This window comes from Acinonyx jubatus, chromosome B3 (assembly GCF_027475565.1).
Source record: "Acinonyx jubatus isolate Ajub_Pintada_27869175 chromosome B3, VMU_Ajub_asm_v1.0, whole genome shotgun sequence".
Lineage (NCBI taxonomy): Eukaryota > Metazoa > Chordata > Mammalia > Carnivora > Felidae > Acinonyx > Acinonyx jubatus.
In genome coordinates, this window is record NC_069386.1 from 64,820,997 (window position 1) to 64,847,504 (window position 26,508).

At 37.7% G+C, this 26,508-nt stretch overlaps 1 protein-coding gene across 8 annotated transcripts in view; it reads right to left on the reverse strand.

Annotated features, from left to right (window-relative positions):
* Positions 1–26,508, reverse strand: part of CDIN1 (CDAN1 interacting nuclease 1) — a 282,241-nt gene that overhangs the window by 144,264 nt on the left and 111,469 nt on the right. For 7 of the 8 annotated variants that reach the window (XM_053224198.1, XM_053224197.1, XM_027066891.2 and 4 more), the window contains 2 exons: positions 26,124–26,189; positions 25,407–25,512 (listed from right to left, as the gene is read on the reverse strand). In XM_053224198.1, the coding sequence (XP_053080173.1) occupies positions 25,407–25,512; positions 26,124–26,189 (172 nt within the window). Of the gene's footprint in view, positions 1–17,157; positions 17,613–25,406; positions 25,513–26,123; positions 26,190–26,508 lie in introns of those variants that run through there. The other variant, XM_053224196.1, reaches the window with a different exon arrangement.

Here is a 26,508-nt window from a genome sequence, read left to right on the forward strand (position 1 = left end):
ATACAAGTCTAAAGATAACCAAGTAAAAACAGACTTTTAAAATCATAGAAGAATTAAGATTTTAACTTAAATGTACACATATTCTTTTTTCTGAACAAAGGTGAATCTAGAAAGACGTACACTTAGTTTGATATTCCTTAAGTTGGGAAACTATATTTGCAACTCAAGAAAAATGCTTTTGTAAATAGTGATAAAAAACAAAGCTTAAAATATAAGACTTACACATACTTTTAAATTTGTTTGTCAGGAGGAATACAGAACTGAAATTATATATTTACAATCTTTTTTAAACAAACAAAAAGGGTTTGCAATGCCATTTAGAGCGATATACTTTTCAGAGCAGAAAGAAGTATGCTAATAGGTTTGTGTCATATTTTGAATAAATGTATAGAATTTCTTAGCCCTTTACTATATTGGAAGATACCAGGTTTGCTAATGGGTTAAAATATTATAATTGGATTTGATCTTAGCCACTGAGATGAAGTTGTTTGTTTTTGTTTTTTGGATAAACTTTGGAAATTGTTTTTAAAATTTTTCAGATTATACCTTATGGTCTTAAAATTAAGACTGGCAGCAAGAAAACATTAGATAATGTAACATGTTATAATTTTATAACACTTTTGGACAAGATTGATCTAACAATCTCCCTGACTTTTTAGGTTTTTATTGTAAAAATTCTGAGATGTATAAAAAAAAGAGAACTTCCTCACTAAAAAGTCATCTTGCAGATCTTATATTCCCCTTTTAAATTCTCTGTCAACTTATGTATTTATTTGGCTGAAATTTAAAAGAAATCCCAGCCCCCTAAGTTGCTCCACACCTGCATGTTCTCTTTTGGAACTCTTTGGAAAACAAACAAACAACAAAATGGACAATTTCTGATGTAACCACAATGGCTCTGTCATGTGTGACAAAATTAACAGTCATTTCTTGGTGTTAAGAATTCAAACCAATCCATATTCAACTTTCAATGACTGTCTAAAAATTTTTTTTTTAAATAATCCATTGATGGTATCGAGATACAACAAAGTCGACTGTATTTGGTTATGACATCTCAAGTTTCTCCTTCCTAGGACAGCTTCCCCTTTCCCCATTTATTTTCATGACTTGGACTTGTTGAAGAAACTGCCTCTGACTTCTTTTTAAATTAAACCTGGGACGTCCCTGCTGAAGAAAGTACAAATCACAGCTGAGAAAGTGAAACCTGTCAAAATTTTCAAATGAATTTTTTGGCTATAGAGAGGCAAAAGGTGGGTGGGAGCCCTGAGACATTTAGGGTTATTTAATGATCTGAATAATTTTGAAAAAGCCATTAAACAATTCTACCCCTCACACTGAAAAGTCTGAAACTGATCCTGCATAAAATGGGTGTTTTATAACATTACTTTGATATATTGGCAGTTTCTACAATAGTTTTTATTTAACAGTGTTAACATATTTATGCATAAACTAAACGACATCAAAATCAAATAAATGTCTAGCAATTCCAACTTTATAAATACTTTTCTTAGAATGTATGAAGAAAAAAAATTTTTAAATCAATCTGAGAAATACAAGCTGGCATGTCTCTTATTTTTAGCCCCACCTCTCTCCCCCCCAACCCCTCTTCTTTTTAAAGGATCATTTAACCAGACAGGCAGGTTTTCATTAAATTTAATTTGTGTAGAGCTTAAATATTAAGTTGAGTTACTAGGACGGTAAACCAATTGATGGCTCTGTCTTTTAAAATCTAATGCTGTACTTTTTAAGGAGAGAGATATAGAAAATTTAGAGGATTATAAAATGCGAATAAAAATTACAAGTGTTAGGAAAGAGAAAGATGAGACTTTCATGTACCTCCACGGTATTCGTGCTAAACAAAAATGTAAACTGACATATAGAAGATCTACTTAGTCTTTCCTTGCAACAGCTTTAGCTAATAAAACTTCAAAAAGATCAGTGATGTACAGTTTTTGAAAATCCAAAATATGAATGACTTTAAATGGAACCAGATGAAGTGAACGACAGTAAAGTGATCGCAGATAAAATTACCAAACTCCCATGGAATAAATTCAAAAGGAAAAGGATGAAGGGCAATTAAGTACCTATTTTGACAATTCTTAGTGGTCAAGTTTTTAAAAGTATGACACAGGAACCTTAACCTATCTATATATGAGTGATAAATGAGGCATTTTGTGTCATTACATTCCCATAAATCACTTTCTTTAACTGCTGACGGCTTTTATCAGATCTAACCTTTTCAAGCTTCTATTAGAGTGCTAACATTTTCAACTTTGACACATGTGCAGTTTACAAATTCTGCAGCTGATTAACTCTGGACAGAAGCTCACTGGCATCATTGTCTTCAAGTTGGGTGAAAGCCTTAGGGTCTCAAAAACTCAGACACTTACATTACAGTACAAAAATCTCAATTAGAGTGAGGGGCTGGGCTCCTAGAGTCGCTAAGCGATTGTTTTCTGTTGGGAAACAAACACCAGTAAGACTTCATTTTTTATGAAACAGATGACCTAGTAAATACTAAGAATTAAAAAAAAAAAAAAAAGTATTCAGAAAATCCCTGGATGGTGAGGGTTAATTTCTAATCAGGGACACTGTTTTACCTTAATCAAAAATCAAAAAATATTTTTCAAAAAATAATTGCTATGCTTCAGTTCTGACCTGGTCAAAACAAAGAAAACCCAAGATTAATACATTCATGGGGTGAGGAGTATGACCACAAATAAAACATAATTTAAGTGAGGCTGTTATAATGATGAAACCATTGCAAAGTGAATTTTGTGGAGAGATAAATGAATCAAACTAAAATATACAGTTTTACTCTCCTGCAAATATCAACATTCTATGTTAACGTTTGTTTTGGATAATTCAACAGATCAAGATCATTTCATTTGAAAAAGAAAAAATGAAAACTTCCCTTATTCTTCCTACCTTTAAGACAGTTGTGTTGAAATTATGCAGACAAAACATGTAAAAAAGCTAATGCAATTTCTGTGCCAGCTACTGGTAAAACACCAAATCTCCATAGGATGTATTTTATGCATAAGTTGGAATGAACTACTTATTACCAACGTGAAACATTCTAAACATGTATCACAAGATGAAACTTTAAAATAATCAAAATATTTGCCTGTTATTAATGGAGAAATAAATAAGGCAAATATGTGTAAGGTGACATCTTTATTTACAACACAGAGAAGATCGAGGCTTGACAATATTTTTAATTTTAATGGTCCTAATTTCTCAGTAGAAGAGTCAAATACAACAGTCGAACTTGACAGTCCAAGGGTTTTGATGATTAACACAAGATTGTGCGAGTAGATAGCATGTGTACATCAAAGTAATTACATAAATAGCACACACATAAACACATCTGAGTAGATGTGAGTTTGTTAAGAAAGACATCATAGAAACGTCTTTAGAAAATATAATTGACACGGACCTTGAAATAAAGCTGACATTGAAAAAAAAAAATGCTGTCTTTGGCAATAATAGCCCGACAGAACAAATCCTGATACTGGTTGTTTGACCACCAGAAGCTTGCTACTTCAAATAGTATTAGTTTTGATAAGAACTACCGGCCATCAAGCCTAAATAATAAAACCTACAGAGACAGACTAATGGCACTAAAGTAAAAACGTTCACAGGCAGCCTCCCTGCGGCAGATTGCCTCTTGTTGGTAAATGACAAATCTTAGAAAAATAGTGGGGGAAGGATAACTTTTCTAGCATCCAAACCCACATAGTCTCATAATGTCACCATCTAAGGCCTATCCATGACAAATTAAAAACTTCTTTATTTCACTAATAATGTCACTCATCACAGGAGCTGGGCAGTTACACTTTGACAATTCAGATGTAAATCCTGGGTTGCCTATGAGTATTCATGACAAAGGCATATTTATCATTTAAAACAAAAGGACAGGACTTCTTGGTGTTCATATCAAAGACCAGTGATGGATGAGGCCATGCTAATCAAAAGACAGACTAGAAAGAACACAGATGTTTGCTACTTTGATTAAGAAAAGCCTATTCCCTCCCTTAAAACTTCCCCAATATGTCCATTTCAAATGGTTTTAAATATATAATTTTAAATAGATATCTAAGAGTTTAAAATTTCCAGCTGTAGCTTCTATAGTACGTTTTTTTTCCCAGCCTCAAATTACAGAAGCAAAAAAAGATCAAACTACCAAAGAGTAATATAGTAACTCCTCAGATGTAACCCGAAGAGGGAGTTCCACAATTGGTATTATCCTTCTCAATTATTATTTTCAATCGGGGAAATGAAGAGAAAGAAAGTCTATCATCCCAAACTTTTATAAATAGCACAACTGTGAGTTGGAATCAATGTAAGGCCAGCAAGGGTTAAGACACTTTTGCCATATTTGTTTCTGACTAGTATGTCTTTGTTGTTTCAAATGCTCTTCAAGTTAAAAAGCATTTAAAAATAGCTGCTGTCCGTATTTTATTAAGGTTTACTTGAAACCTTAAACAATTAATTCTAGTGATTTTAGCCTTTATCACCATTTTGGATGAGGCAGCCCAAAAATAAGTGTGTCGTTAAGGAAAAAAAAAAAAAGATATTTAAGGCTGGGGCTATTGACAGCATTTCTTCCCATTCCACTGATGAAGAGCTATCATCAGGATTGGCTAATAGAAATCCAATTTACAAGGCCCTGCTCATTTGAGTGCCTTTCGAGATGCACAGGATTGGTAACCCTTCAGACCTGCAAACAAATGTCTGTTCTTCCAGGGCAGAGCTATTTTAATGTGGTTCCTGGGAAGTCATCACGGCTAGGTCACCTTGAAGATGTGGATGACAGGGGTAGGGGTGGCGAGAGCCTACCTGGTAACCGATCTGTGACCTGCCGATTTTCCTTGCTGTTTTCCAATCCCAGTGAAGCACACTTGTTGTTGATAAGCTTTTATGAGAGTGGTATATGACAAAAAAACACAACACAACACAATACAAAGCCATCTAAGGGGGAGGAACGACTCACGCATGAAGAGAATACTTGGATAGTCTGGTGCTACTAGGTGAAATGCTAGGCAGGCAGAAGTTTCTCCTTCTGGTAGGATCATCTTCCTCTCACAGCGATGGGCACATCAAAAGCACATGGTCACTCGGTGTACCTACATCACCTATGCTTCTTGTCTGGAAATTCTGTGCCACATTAAATGTGCCACTGGCGTTAGGCCAGCTGGGGCATTCATTCCATTTTACACAACTGAGTTACATCCATATGTTTACCAGGGCTGACTTTTCACCAGCTATAGTAATTATTATATGTCCTACTTATAATGGGGATGTCCACCTTTTTAAGTATATACCTGCTTCTTACAGAGGGAATTAAGGGTTGACTATTTCACAGGGCTTAACGCTCAATATATTAACAGGTATTTATGGAATAACAAAAACCTTTCACCTTTTGGCCCTTTTATGAAAAATTTACTCAATGCCTAATATATTTAATATTCAGTAGCATGTGAGAATAATTTTTATGCAACTCTGATAGTTAGAAAGATAGATAACTCAATTATTAGATCATCTATCAAAATATTCAGATGTATAAGAGGCTACTAAAAAGATTGATGACTGAGAAAGTCCACTGATTCTCTAGCCATCATATTCATGCATTTGGCTAGACAACATTTTTCGCTGCCTTCACAAGCAAGCTTCATTACCCATCACTCCACTGAAAAGAGTTTATTATGAGGCTGCCATCTTGGCAAGACTATTATTTAGATGATAAATGCTGAGGGGGGAAAAAGTGTGTCTACTTTTTTTTTTTTTTTTAAGAAAAAAGATGAGGCTTTCTGACAGATAAAACAAACAGCATCTACATTTCTAATTAACTTAAATTTGGCAGATACAAATATAGGTCAGTTAAAGCTATGATGTTATCTTCTGTCTGAATTTTACCCTTAATTTGTAAAATGTAAATTAACTAATTAGAAGAAAAACAGCATGATTAGTGACAAAATGCTTCAGCTGGGTCTTTGCTTCCTGACATTTATGATCAACTATAATGAATTATTGCTTTTTAAAATAATTGATAAAATATTTTTTTTTTCCTCACCACAATGAAAAAAAATTTACTAAGAATTTATAAAAGAAGTCCAGGAGCCTGGAAAAACAACAGAACTTTGTGGTACTTTCTGAGGAAAAGATGCATACAGAATGCCATAATATTAGAAATAACTGGGTTAATTTATTCCTGCGTACGTACCTAGGGGTGAATTAGGAGGAAAGAAGTGTGTAGACGTTAAGTCACTCATAAACCCGGTAAAAAGACTGTCAAAACTTAACCCTTTCCCTATCATTTCAAATGGATTTGCTGTGTCCTCAAGCAATTAGTGAGAGTAGTGTGTGTGTGTGTGTGTGTGTGTGTGCGCGCGCGCATGCGTGCACATGGGTGTGCATGTACCTGCATGCTGGATTGGGGGGTTCAAATGTTACATGGAGAATAGTTAGAAAAGAGAAAAGGATTTGGCTACTTGAGTTTCAGCAGGAAAACCTGTCACTGTTAACCAGAATTAATCCATGTAATAGTTAAGGAGAAGGAGGTTTTCAACTATTCCTATGTAGATGAAGACTCCACAGGGAGAAGTACATCTACAATGTCAGATACAGGTGTCAATGAAAACTTACATAAAATCCTGGGAGGTAAGGTCTGTGGAGGTGGCCAAGCTTTGGTGTATGGAGTGTGTGTGACCAGGCCCTGGGCAGGCAGAGTAGGATCTGGGCTGTCAGTTCTCATAGCACACAAACTTAGAGGTCTAATCTGAGTAAGGAATACCAGGAAATTGGAGCTGAAGCCTGTGGAGTCCTAGAAAGGAGCTAAAAGTGCTTTGTCATTACTGGGCATTGGTTTCCAGTGACATGACAACATTCGAAATGGCAGAGAAAATAGAGAAATAATTCAAACAAAGATGTATGATGATGCTCAGAGTGCTACTGGAGAGACAGGTATGATGCAAACTAGGTGGATAAACAACGAAGTACTTCAAAATTCAGTCCTGATTTTAGGTTATGGACCTAAAGATATGGACCTCGGACAGAAGTATCTTAATTTTCAGCTAGCAGACAGTTATCACATTTGGAAACAATTTGACTAAAATACTGGGATAGTTCTTTTCATCCAATATTATGGCAAATACACAAAACCTTCCACAATTTGCAGAGTGCGGTTTAAATGCCAGGAGGATATTATTATACTTGGTTTATATTTACTAGTTGTGGAGACAGCAAGAAAACGTTTCCGGATAGCCATTCCCGATGAAAAGTAGTTAGCTTATTACTCTTGTATTTTAGAAATTCATTGATGGTAAACAGTTTTTCTTTCCATCCTCATCCCCATACCACCATCATGCTGCATTAAGAAATAATATGGGTAAGTAGTCAAAGCTCCACTTCACAGTATATAAACCTAACACGGGGCATATTTATACATCACAGAAAATTCTCTTGACAGCTCTCTGGCCTCCACCTAACTGCAACCTCTTGACACATGATATTACCTATGAGGCGACTACTTCAAAAGCTACCTGAGATTCACCTCCACGTACATTCATTTTGCACTTGGGAGGGAGTCCTCAAACATTCAAACTCCAATCAATGGTTTCTATCACAAAGATAAAGACAGACTGTAAAACATTTACAGCATAGAGACCTCCTCATTGGTTTGGTGTGTTTCAAGCATGAACAATCTCCGTTCACGTTTATCATTTTGAAAAACGCATTTAATTTCTTTGAATTAAAAGCATTAATAGCTCCAACTAAGATGTTTGGCTTGATGGTAACGGGGAAAAAACGACTAGAGAAATTTGAAAAGCAATCATTTATATACATTTCAATATTGAAATACTTCTGTACTGAAGGCAGCATTTCACGTTCATCTGTGGGGGAGGAGAAGGGCAGAGAGAGAAGGCAGTGAGTGTCAGGTACCCTGACCAAACCTGGGTCCTTGGTACTGCAGGAAGGTCAGATCTTTTCAGCATTGTCTCGGTGTGTCAAAATATCTCAACAAACATCACACCACAGGAAGAAGAATGAGCTCTCAGTTCTTTATACCAACGGAGCTCTGGACATAGGGTATGCATGAATGGTTTTCCCAGCTGTTTGACAAATGCAGCTCCCAAGGTTTCTTTCAAGTGTGATCGTTAAAAGCCCTAGGTTTTTACATTTTTGCACACAACTTTCTTAACCCATATGACTCGTGATGGAAACTGATGTCAGGTTAACTATCAATACTCCAAATAATCAGATTCAAGGCAACTAAAGTTACTATATAAATGGTTAAATGCAAGAGATGAAGGTTGGGAGTCCATAAATTTAGAAACAATTTTATTCACTAGAAGAGTGATAACTTACTGTTCATCAATTCTCTAAGCTTTATTATGGATGTCATCATATCACAGTTGTCTTCTTTCTTTACCTGCCCAGGCATTTCTCTGCACTCCTCCGTGAAAACCCACTGTGGCTATTTACTGTGGGTGATCCCCAAATCCTATCTATCTCCAATCCATCACTTGAATCAATCCACGACCCAGTTGCCTCTGGACATCTCTGAACATCACAACTGAAGTTATTGCTAACCTGGATTATTTTCCACTCTCAATTCTTTAACAGCATCGTTATTCTCCACGCCACCAATATCAAAGCCTCAAAGTTATCTTTGTAGCATACCTCCCAACACAACATTCAGTTACTTGCCGAATTCTGTAAATTCTGTCTTTATCATCTCTGTATGTCTGCACAGTCTCCTTCCATTCCCACCCACTGTTATAATTTGGGAATTACTGGATTATTTCAATAGGGATGACTGTGTTAGCAATTGTGTTTCCACCCCCAACTGCTTGTTTCTGTCTACTCTAAGCAATGCTACCTAGAGCATCCATCCTCAAGTTACATCCTTATCACGCTACACTTCTATTAAAAAAATCTCCCCTGGTTTTCCAGCTTTGTGACCTGTGTGCACTTAAACTCTCTGCCTCCCTTTCCTCTTATGAAATGGAGATAAAATACTATTATCTTCCTCATAGGATTGTTATGCAGATTAAAGTCGATAATACACGCAAGTGCTTAAGCCAGTGCCTCGAACATAGATGGTGCTCGGTGTTAGCTATCTTTGTGATCCCGGTACATGTTTTGTTTCCCTATTAGATTAAATTAAACTCCTTGAAGGCAAGGTGAGGTTTTGTTTATCTTTGTGTGCTCTGAATGTATGAAATGTTGTCTCTTTATAAAGGAACTCAATACATATCTACTGAACTTTGTCATATATCTATGCTACTACATTTTGCCAGAATGTTGCATTAGGAATATTTAGTGGTAAAAATATTCATTTTACATTAAAATAATGAGAGACAGCTGGAACTGATCGAAATTTTGGTCCAGTGCCAAGTCAGTATGGTTTTACACACCTGGCCTATGCACATAACCAACAACTTCATTTTCGCCAGCTTCGTAATCAATATAGAGTGCTATGAAAGTATTAGTGCTGAAGCTATCTGGGATGACAATGATAGACTCATATCTACATAAGCTGATGAGCTTTATGAATTAAAAAAACTCTTTTTGCTAAATAAAGAAATTTTGCATTAATTTTGAATTTATGATCACTTGGAATGAGCTATGAGGGATGCTATACGACTAAATTTAAAATGTGTAGGTGGTGGTGGTGGTTAGCAAAGCTGCTAGAGATAAAAGGGAAGAAAATGGCAAAGAGGAATATATAAGAACTACAAAGAACTACAAGATTGTTAACTTGTTGGCAGAATCCCTGTGAGAAAATAAGGGTGAACAAAATGGTAAATATCTCGATGTTAGTGATTCAGGTAGGAAAGGGAGCAAAACAAGAGAATGGAATTCATAAATCATAAGTAGGCTAAGAATGTAAAGGAGAAAGCAAGAACACATAAGAGAATCTAAATTGCTTGTGTTAAATGGAATAAATGGATAAATGGAATTCATACTAGGAGTTTAGTTTTTATGAGAATACGACTTCCAGGGTCACTTGGAAATGAAAAGCAAAGGATGTTTACCATTGTTATTATGTATCCACATATGACTGTGTTTTATGAGAAGAGTATGAGACATGCAAATTATATTCATGGCTCATTTTCCATATTCCACGTGTGGGCGACGAGAATGAGCAAGGGCAAACTAGGGCAACACAGCCTCATCACCTATAAGTCACCCATCCCAGGAGATTCTTGAATGATACCAAATTGCAAAAGATGCTCAGAAATGGGAACCTGTATCTCTTCAATGCAGAGGGAGAGAAGAGCAAGAGAAAAGGCATAACTTCTGTGAACAGGGCTCTACCTCAGCAAAAGACGGCCAGCTCTATGTCTATCCAAATGGCAGCAGAAGCCCTTGGTAAGTACTATTGGAAGATAATTGAAGAAAGGTGCCTTCTAAAAACCATACACTTATTATCCGATCTTTGGCCTTGACCATACTAATGCCTTTCCCTTTGTTGGGCAAAAAGCAGTGACTGAAAATTCCATTTCAACTCTAAGGATCCTGGGAGAGAGAGACCTAGAAGTCTGTTTGAGAGAGAGAGAGAGAGAGAGAGAGAGAGAGAGAGAGAGCAAAAGAAAAACCTGAAGGTGTGCACAATCCTCTCCCAAAAATTATTCTATTCATAGTTGATGCTTAAGAAAATGTTTATGATAAAAATGAAATCTGTAACTTAAATAGCAAATAAGATCACAAGGTTAACACTGAACAAGACAAACTGTTTACAGTATGTTAAACTATGTGTTAAAAGCTATATGAGAGACATCTACTTGGAGCCAAGTGGGGCTATAGGGACTGGATTTATCCTCCTGCTGGAAAGAAAGAAACAAACAAACAAAATAGATAATGACAGATATCAAGCAATGAGGGACAATGATCCCTGAGTGATGGGAAACAAAAAAGGTAAGTCCTTTGCCCCAGCCTATTTCCTGGAGAGAGTTTTCAGACTGCAGTGTGAGGATGAAGAACTTCAGTGAGGGTGAAGAACCTAGGTGAGGCTCAGTGGGTCTGAGTTGAGGAGATGGAACTGGAAGAATGGGAAGACCAGGCAGCTGGAGTCTGTAGGACATAATACCAGCAGAAGACAGCTGCACAGAGAGAGAATTCCAGAGACTATCTCTGGGTATCCCTTGAGTATACACAGAATATTGATCAGGGCATGTATGACTTGAACAATACTATCACCAATTTGACCTAACTGCCACTTACAGAACAGTCCACTCACAACAGAACAAACTTCCAAGTGTGCATGAAACACTTGGCAAGATAACCATAGTCTAGGCCATAAAACAAATCTCAATAAATTTAAAAGGATGCAAGTTTGTGTCTGACCTCAATGGAATTACGTTAGAGACCAATAACAGGAAGATATGTGAAAAATTTCCCAATATTTAGCATACATCTAAATAGCCTGGGAATCAGAGAAGTCATGAAAAAGAAAAATTAGAAAGTATTTGGAACAAACTAAATATGAAAACCCAACATATAAAATTTTGTGGAATATGCAGTTCTTTGAGGTCAATTTACAGCATTAAACTGCCTGTCTTAGAAAAAAGAATGGTTTCAAGTTAACGCAGTCTTCCACTTTAAGAAACTAGAAAAAGAAGAGAAACTGAAACTCTTTTAAGTAAAAGAAAAAATACAGAGAGAAGTAATCAATGAAAGGGAAAAAGGAAAATAGAAAAAAAATCAGTAAAAGTAAAAATTGGTTTTTTCAGAAGACCATAAAATTGATAAATCTCTAGGAAGACTGATCTGGAGAGAAGATACAATTACCAATATCAGGAATGAAAAAGTTGACATCACTACAAATTCTACAGTTATTAAAAGAAAAAGGGAATATTCTGAATAAGCTTATCCCAACACATTGTACAACTTAGATGAAGTGAACACATTGTTTTGAAAGATGCAAAGTGCCAAAGTTCATTCAAAAAACAAAGGAATAAAAAAACCAGCCTGAATCATCCCTACATCTATTAAACAAGCCAATTTTGTAGTTAAAAAACCTTCCAACCACAACAATAACAAATAGGCACAGATGGTTTGACTGGGAAATTCGGCCTAACAGTTAAGACAGAAATAATAACAAATCTGCACAAACTTTTTCAGAAAATTGAAGAGGAAAGGATACTTTCTAACTCACACTATGAGCCAGCATTATTCTAATACCAAAACCAGACAAAGACTTTAACAAGAAAAATAAGCCCCAGACCACCAATATCACTCATAAATGTGTAAGTGAAAAAATTCTTGATACATCTTCAACAAATCAAATCCAACAAGATATAAAAAAGGATATTTTTATCCTTTCTTGTTGTTTCATGACCAAGTGGAATTTAACCTAGGAATGCAAGGTTGGTGTAACATTCAGGAATCAATCACTGTAATTAACCATTTTAAACAGATTAAAAAAGATCCGTATGACCATCTTAAAAAATAACCATATGACCACCTTACTTGATGCAGAAAAGCATTTTATAAAATCCAACATCCATTTTTGATAAAATCTCTTGGCAAGCTAGGAACAGTAAAGGAGTTTCCTCAACCTGATAAAGAAAATCTATGAAAACGGACAGCTAACATTATCCTTAATGGTGGAAGACTGAATGACTTTCCCCCAAGATCAGGAGCAAGGCGATGTATGCTCTCTATCTGTATGCTCTCTATCACTAGTTACCTCTGTATAGGTGATTCTAGCCAGTACAGTTTAAAAAAAGCACCCAAATTGAAAAAAGTGTAATTGTCTTTATGTACAAATGACATGGATGTATATGTAGAAAATCCTCTGGAATCTACCAAAAAAGTAAAGTGTTAGAATGACTTTTACAAAGTTGGAGGATGTAAGATCAACATACAAGATCAACTTCCATTTTAATTGGGAGATTGAAATGAAAACTACCACTTTTAATAGAATCAAGCAATATAAAATACATACGGTTCAATCTAATGAAAATGTGAGAGATTTGTACACTGAAAACTATAGGGCATTTTTGATAAATATATTAAAAGACCTAAATAATTGGGAGAGATACCATGATTATTGATCAGAAGACTCAATATTCTTAAGATATAACTTCTTCCCAAATGGACCTCTGAATTCAATGTAATCTCAATCAGAATCCCAGTAGACTTTTTTAGGGGAGATTTATAAGCTGATTCTAAAATTTATACGGTAATGCAAAGGACACAGAATAGACAAAAATAACTTTGAAAATGAAAAATAAAATTGGAGGACTTACACAGGTTCCAAAATATAATGCTTTAGTAATCAAGATAGTATAGAATTGGTATAGGCAAACTGATCAATGGAACAAAACAGAGATTTAGAAAAAGATCAACATATAAATGATTAATTGATTTTTGACAAAGGTGCAATGGCTGTTTAGTTGAAAATGCATAGTCTTTACAACAAAAGGTTCTGAAACAATTAGATATCCATACGCTAGAAAACAACTTTGATCCATGTGTCATGCCATATATAAAAATTAACTGAAAATGGATGCTAGACCTAAATATAAATCTAAAAATAAATCTTTTAGAAAAAAGGGGAAGATCTTTGCGATTTTTTATTTTTTCAAAAGATTTTTTTTTAATTTTATGTATTCTCTTCATCCAATGTGGGACTCGAACTTACAACCCCGAGATCAAGAGTTACATGCACCATCAGCTGAGCCAGCCAGACATCCCTGTGAGTTCTTTAGATCTTTGAATCTTTAAAATTTTCTAGATATAACATCAAAGGCATAGTCCATAAAAGACAACTTGTTAAACTGGACTTTATTAAAATTAAATTGAAAGCCACTGTTAAGAGAATGAAAAGACAAGCCCCAGAGCAGGAGACAATACTTCATACCTGATCACACATCTGATAAAAGACTCATACCCAGAATATTATTTTTAAACTACCAAAACACAATAAGGAAACAACTTGAAAAATTAGCCAAAGACTTGAACAGACATTTCCCCAAAGAAGAAAGGTAGCAAATAAGGATGCAGAAAGATTTTCAACATTAGTCATTATAGTAATGCAAATTAAGGTCACACTGAGGCACTACCACAAAACTCTTAAGACAGCCTGAAGTTAAAAAGACTGAACACACCAAGTGGTGAGGAAGTTGAGGAATGCCCGAAACTATTATTTTGCAAACAGGTAAAAACATATACTTACTGTATGTCCTATCCATTTAATTCATAGGTATTTGGCTAAGAGACATGAAACCATACAAATATTTTTACATGACTATTCAAAGGAGCTTTATTACTAATAGCAAGAAATAGAAACAACTTAAATGTCAAGTCCATCAGTGAATGGACAAACAGTTGTATAGCTATGCAAGTGAATACTTCTCAGCAAAAAAAAAAAAAAAAAAAAAAAAGGCCTGACAGAGAGTACACGCTATGATTCCATTTACAGAAAACACTAGAAAATGCAAAATAATGTATAGTGAAGAAGTCAGATTAGTGTTTGCCCGGGTGCAGAGAGAAGTGAAGGAGTTGAGAAAGAGGATTCTCAAAGGCACATGGAACTTTTGGGTGGTAGGTATGCTTAGTATCCACACCATGTGATAATTTTATGAATTTATATACACGTGTCAAAACTTGTCAAATTGTATACTTTCAATATATGCAGTTTATAATGTCAATTGTATCTCCATAAAGCTATTTTTATTTTTTTTTAATTTTTTTTTTTTAACGTTTATTTATTTTTGGGACAGAGAGAGACAGAGCATGAACGGGGGAGGGGCAGAGAGAGAGGGAGACACAGAATAGGAAGCAGGCTCCAGGCTCTGAGCCATCAGCCCAGAGCCCGACGCGGGGCTCGAACTCACGAACCATGAGATCGTGACCTGAGCCGAAGTCGGACGCTCAACCCACTGAGCCACCCAGGCGCCCCCATAAAGCTATTTTTAAAACTTATTAAAATAGACTTACTTTTTATGTGCAAACAACTACAATTCAGAAAAACAAAACAAAACATGAACTCCATTTAAAACAAAAACCTGTATTTCTTATCAAATGTTCCATAGTCCACTTCTCTTTGGATTCAGACTGGTTTTTAGACAGTTCAGTCAGAATTTGTGAATCTGAACCGTATACAAAATGACTTCACTGATTCAGTGGGCTTCAAATCCAGTAACTTAGGGGTTAATTATATTCTGGGTGTACTAGTATATGTGACAGGCTTTTATTTCTTTATTTATTAAAAATTTTTTTTAATGTTTAGTTTTGAGAGAGAGAGAGAGAGAGAGAAAGAGAGGGCATGTGAGTGGGGGGAGGGGCAGAGAGAGAGGGAGACACAGAACTGAAGCCGGCTCCAGGCTCTGAGCTATCAGCACAGAGCCCGACGCGGACCTTGAACACACAAACCGTAAGATCATGACCTGAGCCGAAGCTGGACCTGAACCAAATGAGCCACCCAGGCACCCCTGACAGGCTTTCATAATAATCCTACAGATACATGCTTTGAATACAGAATAAGGGCTCTTGAGAAAGCAATGGAGAACATGTGGCCCATTTTTCCCTAACCTCTCATGAAGGTAAATAATCTAAACCACATATGCCGGAGAGCTTTTCAGTTCAGCTCCGCAAACCCATTAACTGACTGAGTAAAGTAGCCTTTACTAACAGATTTATCACCATGACTGACAGGAAACTGCCTGGTGGAGCAGAAAGCACCCAGGTGTGAATTCAGAGGGGGATGTGGATTCAGGTGCTGTCCCTGTGGTTTACTGCCTCAGGCCTTACCATAAGCCCTACTATTAGCTCCACAAAAGCAGGTTGGGTCCTTACTGACTGACATAGTGCCTGTGAAACATTTGCTGACCTGAACTTTATTTCTTATTTATTTATTTGTTTGTTTGTTTGTTTGTTTGTTTACTTACTTATTTAAATGTTTATTTATTTTTGAGAGAAAGAGAGAGAGCGTGAGTGGAGGGTAAGAGAGAGAAAGTGAGACACAGAATCTGAAGCAGGCTCCAGGCACAGAGCCTGACGTGGGGCTCGAACCCACAAACTGTGAGATCATGACCTGAGCTGAAGTTGGAGGCCTAACCGACTGAGCCACCCAGGCGCCCCGAACCTTTATTTCTTAAAGCTTTATTTGTCTTATCAAGACCGTTTGAAAGCACACAGGCTACGAATGCGAGGGCTGGCTGGCAAATCAAGGCTAGGTAAAGAATTTACCATCAGTGCTGCATGTAGATTAGCATGATTGCCTCAAGTTTTCCAAAGAAAAGAAAAACTCTCAAGCCTAGGTTCTACCCAGCATCACCTAAATCAGTTCTCCAGGGAGAAGGCCCACATCAGTATTTTACTTTTTAAAAAATTTTTTAAACATTTATTTATTTTTGGTAGACAGAGTGCAAGCAGGGGAGGGGCAGAGAGAGAGGGAGACACAGAATCTGAAGCAGGCTTCAGGCTCTGAGCTCCGAGCTGTCAGCACAGAGCCTGATGCGGGGCTCGAACCCATGAAGCGCAGGATCATGACCTGGGCCGAAGTTGGATGCTTAACCAACTGAGCCACTCAGGTATCCTGGCCCACATCAGTATTTTTAAATTCCCCTCATGTGATTTCAATACATGGTGACACTTGAGAATCACTGACCTAGATCCTTGAGCCATTTTGGCATCAGTTTCAACCTGCTCTCCAATATTCTAGAATGAATCTCAGAAATGGATTCTGTATTCTTGGGCTCCTGACTCTATCCATGCTCCTGAGTCACTCCCTATTGGCAGCGTCTCTGTTATGCTTCCCTCACTCTCTCTGGATGATCATAATGGTTGTGTTTCCATCCTTGGAATGACCACCCAATCATTTGCTTGTGAGTTTGGTGTGGGGTAACTTTTCTGAATCATATGTGACTCATACTAATTTTATCATAGTGGGTCAGCAGGAGGAGTCATCCTTTCAACAATTTTTTGGTACCCTGATTTTGGAAAACTGGTCAATATGCTCTCTCTATACACTGCCCACCCGCCAACACACCCCCCCCCCCCAACAAAAAAATCTTGTGCATGCTTGAAGACAGTAACCAGAAAGATATCTTTCTGAGAAACCATAATTCATTGATATTTCCTTATATGTCTATTTTCTTTCTCTTTATTCCTTCAACCCATTCCAGTTTTTTTTTAAACAACTGTCTCTTTATTGCAAGTATCACTTGAAAAGCCTAAGAAACATTTCTATTTCTCATTCAGTTTCGTATTAAGTCAACATTGAAAAACAACAACAGCAGAAAATATGTATTCCTTGGTGGGGGAAAATTCTTGCATTTCCCTCTCCAAATGCAGAAAAAGAGGTGACGAGAGAAATCATTCTTATAAAAGTCCTATATACATGGCAGACACATCTTTCGTCCTTTTGAAACATTTCAAGGTTTCTCCAGCTAATAACAGTGTCAAGTATTTGTGTAGAACAACGGAACATCAATATCTCACGACCATCCCCACTATGAGAGTTGGAAAAGCAAATTATTATATTTTACCTTTAGAGGGGCCCGCTTCAGTGCCTTTGCTAATTATTAGTCGATCTGTCTCTTGTCGCTGATGGACTACTTGTTAGTATACGGCAGGAGTGCCTTCCGAGGCTGCTGTAATTGAAGGTTTACAAGAGCTTCTGCGGCTGAGGCACATCCAACTTAAGACAGATGTGCTCAGCCTTGTTTTTAACAGGACTGAAATAACTGGAAATAGGTGATTTGGCTAATTGTAGGCTTCCTGGAAGTATCTCAATACAGGAAAAACTTTAGCCCTCCTCTGAAAAGTACCTTCCTTTAAGTCTAACGGTGGGCAGCCCCATTCAAAATGCCTCACCTCTCAAGGTAGCACAGACCAGAGAAAGCAACAGCTAAACCATAGACTATAATCACCAATCTTTAAAATATACTTAGAGGTAAAAACTACAGTCAGATCAATTCTTGTGGCAGAAGGTATTAGCTTAGCATTGCCTCCAGAAGAGTAGACTCTGTGGAGCCAACGGTTCAAAAATCTGACATATGGAACTCAGCTTTCAATCTTTTCATTGATACATAAATATGATCAAGACCATATTGCCTCTGGTGCTCATTTCCCCTATTTCCTAACACCAGTACAAGAAATGACTTTGGAAAATACACGTATTTTCTTCCTTTGATACTCTTCTTTAGAATCATTCAAGAAGGGTTCATGGCCTGGCCCAGAACTTGAGCGGATTCTGCTCTGGAACCCTATGGTTATATCTTAACCCGTGGGGTAAGGAGTCTTCAGGACCAAGGGGACATCCCTCACTTGATGTCTATTCCCCCAATCTCTTTCTAGGCCACACTTCATGCACCACGGACCTGACAAATTCCTGATCAACTAGCCATGAGACCACCCCCAAGGCCTGAATAGCCCTCTCTCTCCGGTTCATCTGACTGATAAGGTGGCGGACCACCAGAGTGTCTATCTCTGCCCTGAAAGATGGCCAAGGGCAGTGGTTTGCGGGAATGTGCATGGCACTGGATGTGCAGAATGCAGTGTGCTTGACAGTTTCCCACAGGTAGGACTGGGCCAAGGGTAGGAAGACAAGAGAAGTGAACTATGCGGTGGCACCAACGATGCCACCATTGTCATATGCAGTCTGGATCTCCACGGAGGCTGGGAATTCTTAATGCAAATCTTCCTATAGGACAAAATACACTTTATTGTTTGTTAACTTGATATACAACCTTAAGTACTGAGGCTCATGGTATACAGGGCTCCATATGTACTCTTGCCCCGAGCCACTGGAATGTATAGGGTGGGCCCAAGTTTTATGTATCCCCTAAAGAAACCACAAAGTATCTTCTGCTCAGGATTCTTAAGGCATTCCATGTCAAATCTCAAATGAGAGATTTGGATCAAGTTTTGTGAAAGCAAGTAATGAGATTATAAATATTTATCTAGAAAACTTTATGTGTTTGCCTTTTAGTTATCAGTTGTGTTCTATTTTAAAACTCCTTACGTAAATACGTTGTAGTTGATGAAATAGACCTGTGAAAGTCTATACATCTGAAAAGTCTAGAAAAGCTTTTTTTAAAAAATGAGGCATTTTTCTCAGTTCTTAGAGTGGTATTCTCAAAGAAAAAAAAAATTGGGCCCTATTGTGGTATAATGTCACAGTGTCTGACAATCCTTAATGGAGGATTCAAAATGTTATCGTCTGCCATGCACCAAAAAATTCACCCATATATTCATTTGTTCAAATAAATATCTACTGACCACCTACTGGCACCACCACCAGCCAGGCATTCCACCAGATTCTGGGCATTTTGATGACAGATAAAACATAGAGATAAGATGAAACTCAATATTAACTGGAGGAAGGTGACAAGTAAACAAGAAATTTCAATAGTTGACACATGCTATGAACTTATCAGCAGAATGCAGGGTGGGTACTAAACCCAACCCTGGAATGCAGGAAGGTTTCCCAAAGACACATCAGCCAAGCTGAATAGCTGAAGAGGAGTTTATCTGGCAGAGAAAGTAAATAAAAATGTCTACTCGGAACACTTTTAAATTCCATCAGACAGTGATATACAGGAAAAAGAGACACGGGAATGAGTATTTGTTGACCACTGGGTACTTCAAAAGTGTCATATGTGTGGGGCGCCTGGGTGGCTCAGTAGGTTAAGCGTCTGACTTCAGCTCAGGTCATGATCTCACAATTTGTGAATTCAAGCCCCACGTTGGGCTCTGTGCTGACAGCTCAGAGCCTGGAGCCTGCTTCGGATTCTGTGTCTCTCTCTCTCTCTGCCCATCCCTCACTAGTTCTTTGTGTCTCTCTCAAAAATAAATAAAAACATTAAAAAAAAGTTTTTATAAAGTGGCATATGTGTATTAAATAACTGGTCTTCATCATGGTCAAGATGGGATTACTGACACCATTTTATTGGAGAAAACAAAGACTCAGGAGGGTTAAGCAAGTCATTCCTAGTCATGGGACTGGAAAGTGGCATAGCCTGGATTCAAACTCAAGAACAGGAGAGATTCCTCCCATCGTTTCAAGGATCACTACACTGGAAAATCATGCTGAAACAAAACTTTGACTTGTCCTTGCCAGTCAGTAAGTTTCGATCCTCTTTGAGAGAAAAAGAGGTAATACATGCAAAGTGCACTGTAGTTTGTAATAGATACCACTGGTGACAGTGTGCCAGAGTGTGTCCAGAATGGCAGATGGCAGGGCTGAACTTGTGGTTGGGATTCCCACCTTCTTGATCAGGAGTTGTTGGGCACTGTTCACGTGCTGCCTTAGCTGCTGGCAGATCTTTGCTATTTAGCGTCACTTAAAATTTTCATTCAGACGGACCCACTTTATCTCCAAACACTAAAAGTGAGCACAGGGTGTCTACTCCTATGTCTCTGAAAGGTCACGTGTATATACAAAACCCATGCATGTAATTTGGACTCAGATTATAGAATTGTTTTTTTTGTTTGTTTTTTTTTTTAACCTGTCACCACCAGAATATGAAAATACACTTAGTAATACTGGCCATATTGTCAAGGAAGTCACTTTTTGACTAGAGAAGTAGAATGGAAAGGTTATTGGGGTATTGATTGCATAAGGAATTATGGTTTTTATACAATTTATATTTATAGTCCTATGTATATGGGATATCTGTGTGTATGTGTGTAAATATGCATGTATTTTTTTTAAGTTAAAAAAAATTTAAACGTTTATTTTTGAGAGAGAGAGAGAGAGAGAGAGAGAGAGAAAACATAGGAGTGGGGGAGGGGCAGAGAGAAGGGAATAGGATCCAAAGTGGGCTGTGTGCTGACAGCAGAGAAAGCCCAATGTGGGGCTCGAACTCACGAACCATGAGATCATGACTTGAGCTGAAGGCGGTGCTTAACCAACTGAGCCACCCAGGCACCCAGTATGTATGTATTTTCTTTTTTTTTTTTTAATTAAAAAAAATTTTTTTTAAACGTTTTTATTTATTTTTGAGACAGAGAGAGATAGAGCATGAACGGGAGAGGGTCAGAGAGAGAGGGAGACACAGAATCGGAAACAGGCTCCAGGCTCTGAGCAGTCAGCACAGAGCCCGACGCGGGGCTCGAACTCACGGACCGCGAGATCGTGACCTGAGCCGAAGTCGGACACTTAACCGACTGAGCCACCCAGGCGCCCCTGTATGTATTTTCTATACAATTGTATATATAGTCTTATAGAATTTGGGGCTGTATTATGGTCCAGATGCTGCTTCTCAGAGGCCTTTTTTATTTCCTTTAACTTCACAGAAGTAGAGACTGTGCAGCTTGAGGAGTTATTTAATCAAGGTTCATACCTGGGATAGGGGCCTGCTCATGGGAGAGGCAGCTTATGTTCTGTACTCAATATCTTTGGCTTCAGGGAAGGTGATGGCATTCGAAACTCAGATTTTTCTGAGGTTAATTAAACCAGGGAAAATATCTGAAGCTTTGATTACAAAGGAATGAGGGGCATACTACATACAGCCATACAAAAGGAAAACCCCTTTAATAAAGGCTTGTATTCAAACAAATTGATGCTTATTTAAATGTTTATTCTTTCCCTCAGAAAGGGATAAATATTAGGAAGAAAAGTCCAACTAAGTGAGAAGAGAGAGATGACTGAAGTGAGGCCTTTTAGACTGAGTGGTCAGGGAAGGTTTCCCTGACGAGGGGAAATGTGAGCAGACACCTGAATGGTGTGAAAAGTTTACCATGTGGAGATTCAAATGAAGAAAGCTCCAAGCAGACGAATTAGCCAGAGTAAGAGTTCTGAAGTAGAAATCAGCAGTGCAGATTTAAGGAAGGCCCAGAAAGCCAGTGTGGCCCCAGAAGTATAAGAGGGGGAGGGAGCCTTAGTTGAGGGGAGAGGGAGAGAGGGAGAGAGAGGTAGATGTGCAAATAACTGGGGGTGGTGGAGGGCCAGATCATGCAGGGCTCTGAATGTCATGTGAAAGAGTTTGGGTTTTATTTTAAATGTGATGGGAAGCCACTGAGGAGTTTTGAGCAGGAAGCAACACAATCTGATTTGTATTACCCAACAGTCACTCTAGCTAGGGTATGATAAAACAGACTATAGGAAGGTAACAGTTAATGTATGGAAACCACTTTGGAAGCTCCAGCAACCGTCCAAGAGGTGATGACAGACAGCGAGGTGATGCCAAGTAAGAAGGTGATGCTGAGGCATGATTGGAGATATGGCAAAGATGGAGCTGAGGACTTTTGGGTAGGCTGGTGATGGGTTAGGTCTTTGGCTTGAGCAACTTGGGCAAATTGTGATGCCATTAGTTGATCTTGGGAGGAATCGGGGGAAGCAACGAGCCTGAGGAGGCAAATCAAAGGCTTAACGTCAGACATGTTAAGTCTGAAATAGCCATTAGATATCCAAGAGGAGACATGAGTGGACAGTTGCAGAGACAAATTTGTACTCAGAGGAAATATTAGGACTGGGAGTAAGAATTAGGAGATACTATTATAGAGATGGTATATAAAACCATAGTCTCCGATGAGATCTCCAAGGGAGCATGCAGGAGTGAATGTAGAGGGCAAAGGGAAGAGGGGTAAGCACTGAGTTCCAGGGCCCTCTTCCCACACGGAGCTGGGAGGAGGAAAAGCCAGCAAAGCAGACGGAGTATGCTGCTGGAATGGTAGGAAGCAACCCACTAGAGTACCTCTTGGAAGTCAAGAAAAGACATTTTAATAAAGACAGAGGGTATGATCAACATTGTGAAAAGTTGCTGAAAGAATGAGTAAGCATAGCAACTTATATAAAAAAAGAAAACTCTTTTAGAAACATTAAGCTAAGAATTAAGGGCTCTGTAATTATGTGAGAAAAAGGGCTTATACAAGGTCACAATTCTACAAATATTAATTGAACGGTCTTATTATAAAATCTGGCATTTAATCTAAAAATAGTGTGACAGGGGTGTTGGGTGGGTCAGTCAGTTAAGCTTCAGACTCTTGGTTTCTGCTCAGGTCATGAATTCGTGGTTCCGTGGGATCGAGTCCCACTTGAGGCTCCGTGCTGAGTATGGAGCCTGCTTGGGATTCTGTTTCCCTCTCCCCCCAACCCCAACTCTCTTTTTCTGTCTCAGCCCCTCCCTGGCTCGTAAAGCTCTCTCCCCTCTCTTTCTCAAAATGAATCAACATACATACATACATACATAAAAAAGTGACAATTTGATAACAGTGCGTATGTTAACTAGAGGCTGCTTATACAAATGAAGCAATTAACCCAAATGCCAACCAACCAACAGCCTCCTTGAAAGGCTACCCACAGGTGGGAGAGATGATTTTTTCCACTCTCAACAATTTTAGCAACTAGTATATGAGTTATGTTGAGGCTAAATATAAAGAGTAGGATTCCATACTTTCATAAGTGGGCTAAGTCAAAATGCCCTATCACTGGTGAGTTTGTGTCACTGTTGTAATCCAAATTTTATGTCCAAGTCAATGCCTCTGTGTTCCATTTTGTATGTCACCACTACTTCCATTTCTTGGCCTCTCCGCAGACATTTGGTAAAACTACTGAATTCTGTGTAGCGTATTTTCTCCTTGGATGACCTAGAATGATTCAAAACCAAGGGCTACTTTTCCTTTATCACACAATATGCCCTAAATGAATCATGCCCAGTAGCTGGTAGATATTCAAAGAAAATGGTTAGGGAATGTAAACCAATAAGCATGTAAGTAAAGCATCACTGAAATAGAAAAAGTAGCACACAGCAGAATAATCTAAAATCCAGTACAAAGGCAACTGTATTAAATTATCTATAGCTCCCATGTCCTCCAGCCAGGTCAACAATGTATAGAAGGCTGATTACTGACTAGATTATTTAACCAGCCTCTAAAATAGAGAGTGCTAGGTACACAGTAGGCACTCAATACCTGTAGAGTTACTTTAGAAAGAAAATATGATTTTGGAATTTTTAAGCAAGCTCTACTCTTTGGAATTCAATTTGTAATTGTTCCTCATGAAAGGCTTGACCAGCACCAAAGTGGGGGCACGGTCTCCGTGCATAATGATTTTTATCAGTTTTTAAAAATGCTTTAGCAAACTAAACTTACACAATTTGATTTTCTTGCCATTGCTTTCCCTATACCATCAAAGATGATTCTTTCTTTACTATTTCGGACTCATAAAATTGCTAAAAATCTAAAATTCAATTTGCCACATTACTACTAATTTGAATAATGGCTGAATAAAAGACAGGGAACGCTGAAGCAGCATTGATTTCTAAAACATTTTGCACTTTCCTCCTCCATCCCTGTAAAGTAAAGCTCGGATGCTACGCACAATTACACAAGAAAATCAAGAAAGCCATTACATTCAGCATTTTGTCATGATCATTGTTACCATGGCAAAAAGTGGGCTTAGTTTAGCACAGCTGTCACGGACGAGGTCTGCTGGCCTTTTGTAAAGCTGAGTAACAATATGATACCAAATTCTGTAGCCTGTCACTGTTTTGTTTTGTTTTGTTTTCTTCCCCAGGACAAGACTATTGTCCACAGATGTTACTGTCTCGTTCCTTAATGATCTGGGCCAGTGTCGTCGTCTTACTGTATTCTTGGCCAGTGACTGAGGAACAGAGTTAATCTAGGAAGGTTACTGCTTGCCCTACGTCCTGTTCTAAGGAGGGAAAAATGTGTGGTGTGAAAACTTGGGACTTCAATACTAGAAAAAGCCAAAGTTTCAACAGTGGTACTATAAATGACTACAGAGAGGCGCTAGAGAGGGCATGGGTTTGGGAGTGAGAAAGACAAATGCATGATAACTAACTGTAAGGCATATACTTTCTCTCTGAGAATCAGTTATGTATCAAGTAGGAGAAATAACTTCCTTGTGAGGATTAACAGAGAATGTGGAGGCCCAGGCACATATTGAATGGTGGGTATTCAATAACAAAAGCATCCTCCCCTCCGACCTTTTCCCTTAATCACCAAGATTTCCATGCCTTGAAGTTGGTAGGTAAACTGTTTTCTGTTGGAAGGTAAATCATTTTGATCTTTCACATCATTTGTACACTATCCTCACAGAGCTAAGGGTAAGGTATTTTTAAAGGTCTGAGAGTATGCATAAATTTCACATCAAAAAGAAAAAAAGTTAGTGTCGATATCGTAATATGCCCCATATCTTACTACTTCTGGTTTTAGTGATGCCAATATTATCGCTATAAAATGGAATATGGGAGTATATACTAATTTTGACCTTATGCAGAGATTTTTACTTTTAAAAAATGAAGCAACATTATGAAAGCAGAGAAGTTTAAATTATCTGAAATGAATACATTAATCAAGTCTCTGTACTTACCAGAAACAAAGGCTATGAGCATTTTTACCAGCTAAACAAAATATTTTTTCTAATGAGATTTCAGCTGAGTATCGTTTATCTTAAGAGAAAAATAATGGGACCTTACCTATTCCAGTAGCTCCAGAACTGGTCATGCAGGTAGGCATGGTGGCTACATTCATCACCAAATGAGGCTTTGCTTTCAATCCAGTGAATTATGTGCCCTTCTACAGCTAAGGGACAAAGCATTACTAATACAGAGCAAAGAGAAGGGAAGACTGAAAATACTGAACTCTGTCTAGGCCTCTCTGTACTTCAAATTAGCAAGCGGAGGCTTAGCCCTCGCTGTCATCTACGGGTGTAATTAGAAAACAACACATCATGTGTGTTCTTATGAGCAACATTAATGCAATAATCATATCCCTTTGATTTACATCATCCTCTTCAAAAGCCCCTCTCCTACTTTGACACTGCCTCTGTAAGTGGGCAAGTAACGGGAAAGCAAACCAAAGCAAGCCAGCCTGGCTTCTCAACAGAACCACGTGGAAAAATTCAGAATTGAGAGAGATGACTTGAAAATGGCACCCCAAATGTCTTCAGAGGATATGCTTATTTCTCAAATTGAGGTAAACGTTTTCAAGGCAGAGATTTCTTCTGAATCTATTATTGTCTGTAATTCTAAAACAATCTTTTCCAACAATTTCACCCATTTAAAGCTAATCTACTCTGGTTACATTTGCTAATATTAACAAAAAGTAAAAAACAAAACAAAACAAAAAGTCTACGGAGGAAACACACCCCCTTTCTCTTTAAAAAAAATGCAGAAGAGAGTTTAAGGACTTACCAACTGGAACTTGTAAAATAAAGTCTGGTGTTTTGTCATAACCCTTGGCACGGAGCTGATCTTCATCTACAGGAAAAACAAATACTGTTACTTCTAATAGTGTTCCATTAACAAGACAGCAATATAATTGCTTTTTTTTCCTTAAAAATGTATAAAAATTACTAATGCAGTCATACATATCTTTCTTAGGCATGCAATGCGGTGTCAGAATAAATGAACTTTCTTAACAAACCTGAAGCATAGATTAAAAAAAATGCCTCTTTGTCCCTTCTGCATGTTTATGTCTTTATTATAAATATCATTAATTCAAGCTGTCATCTGCTACCTTTTTTGTAATTGAAAATACTCAAAATAATGAAATATACTTACTGATTAAAAGAAAAGG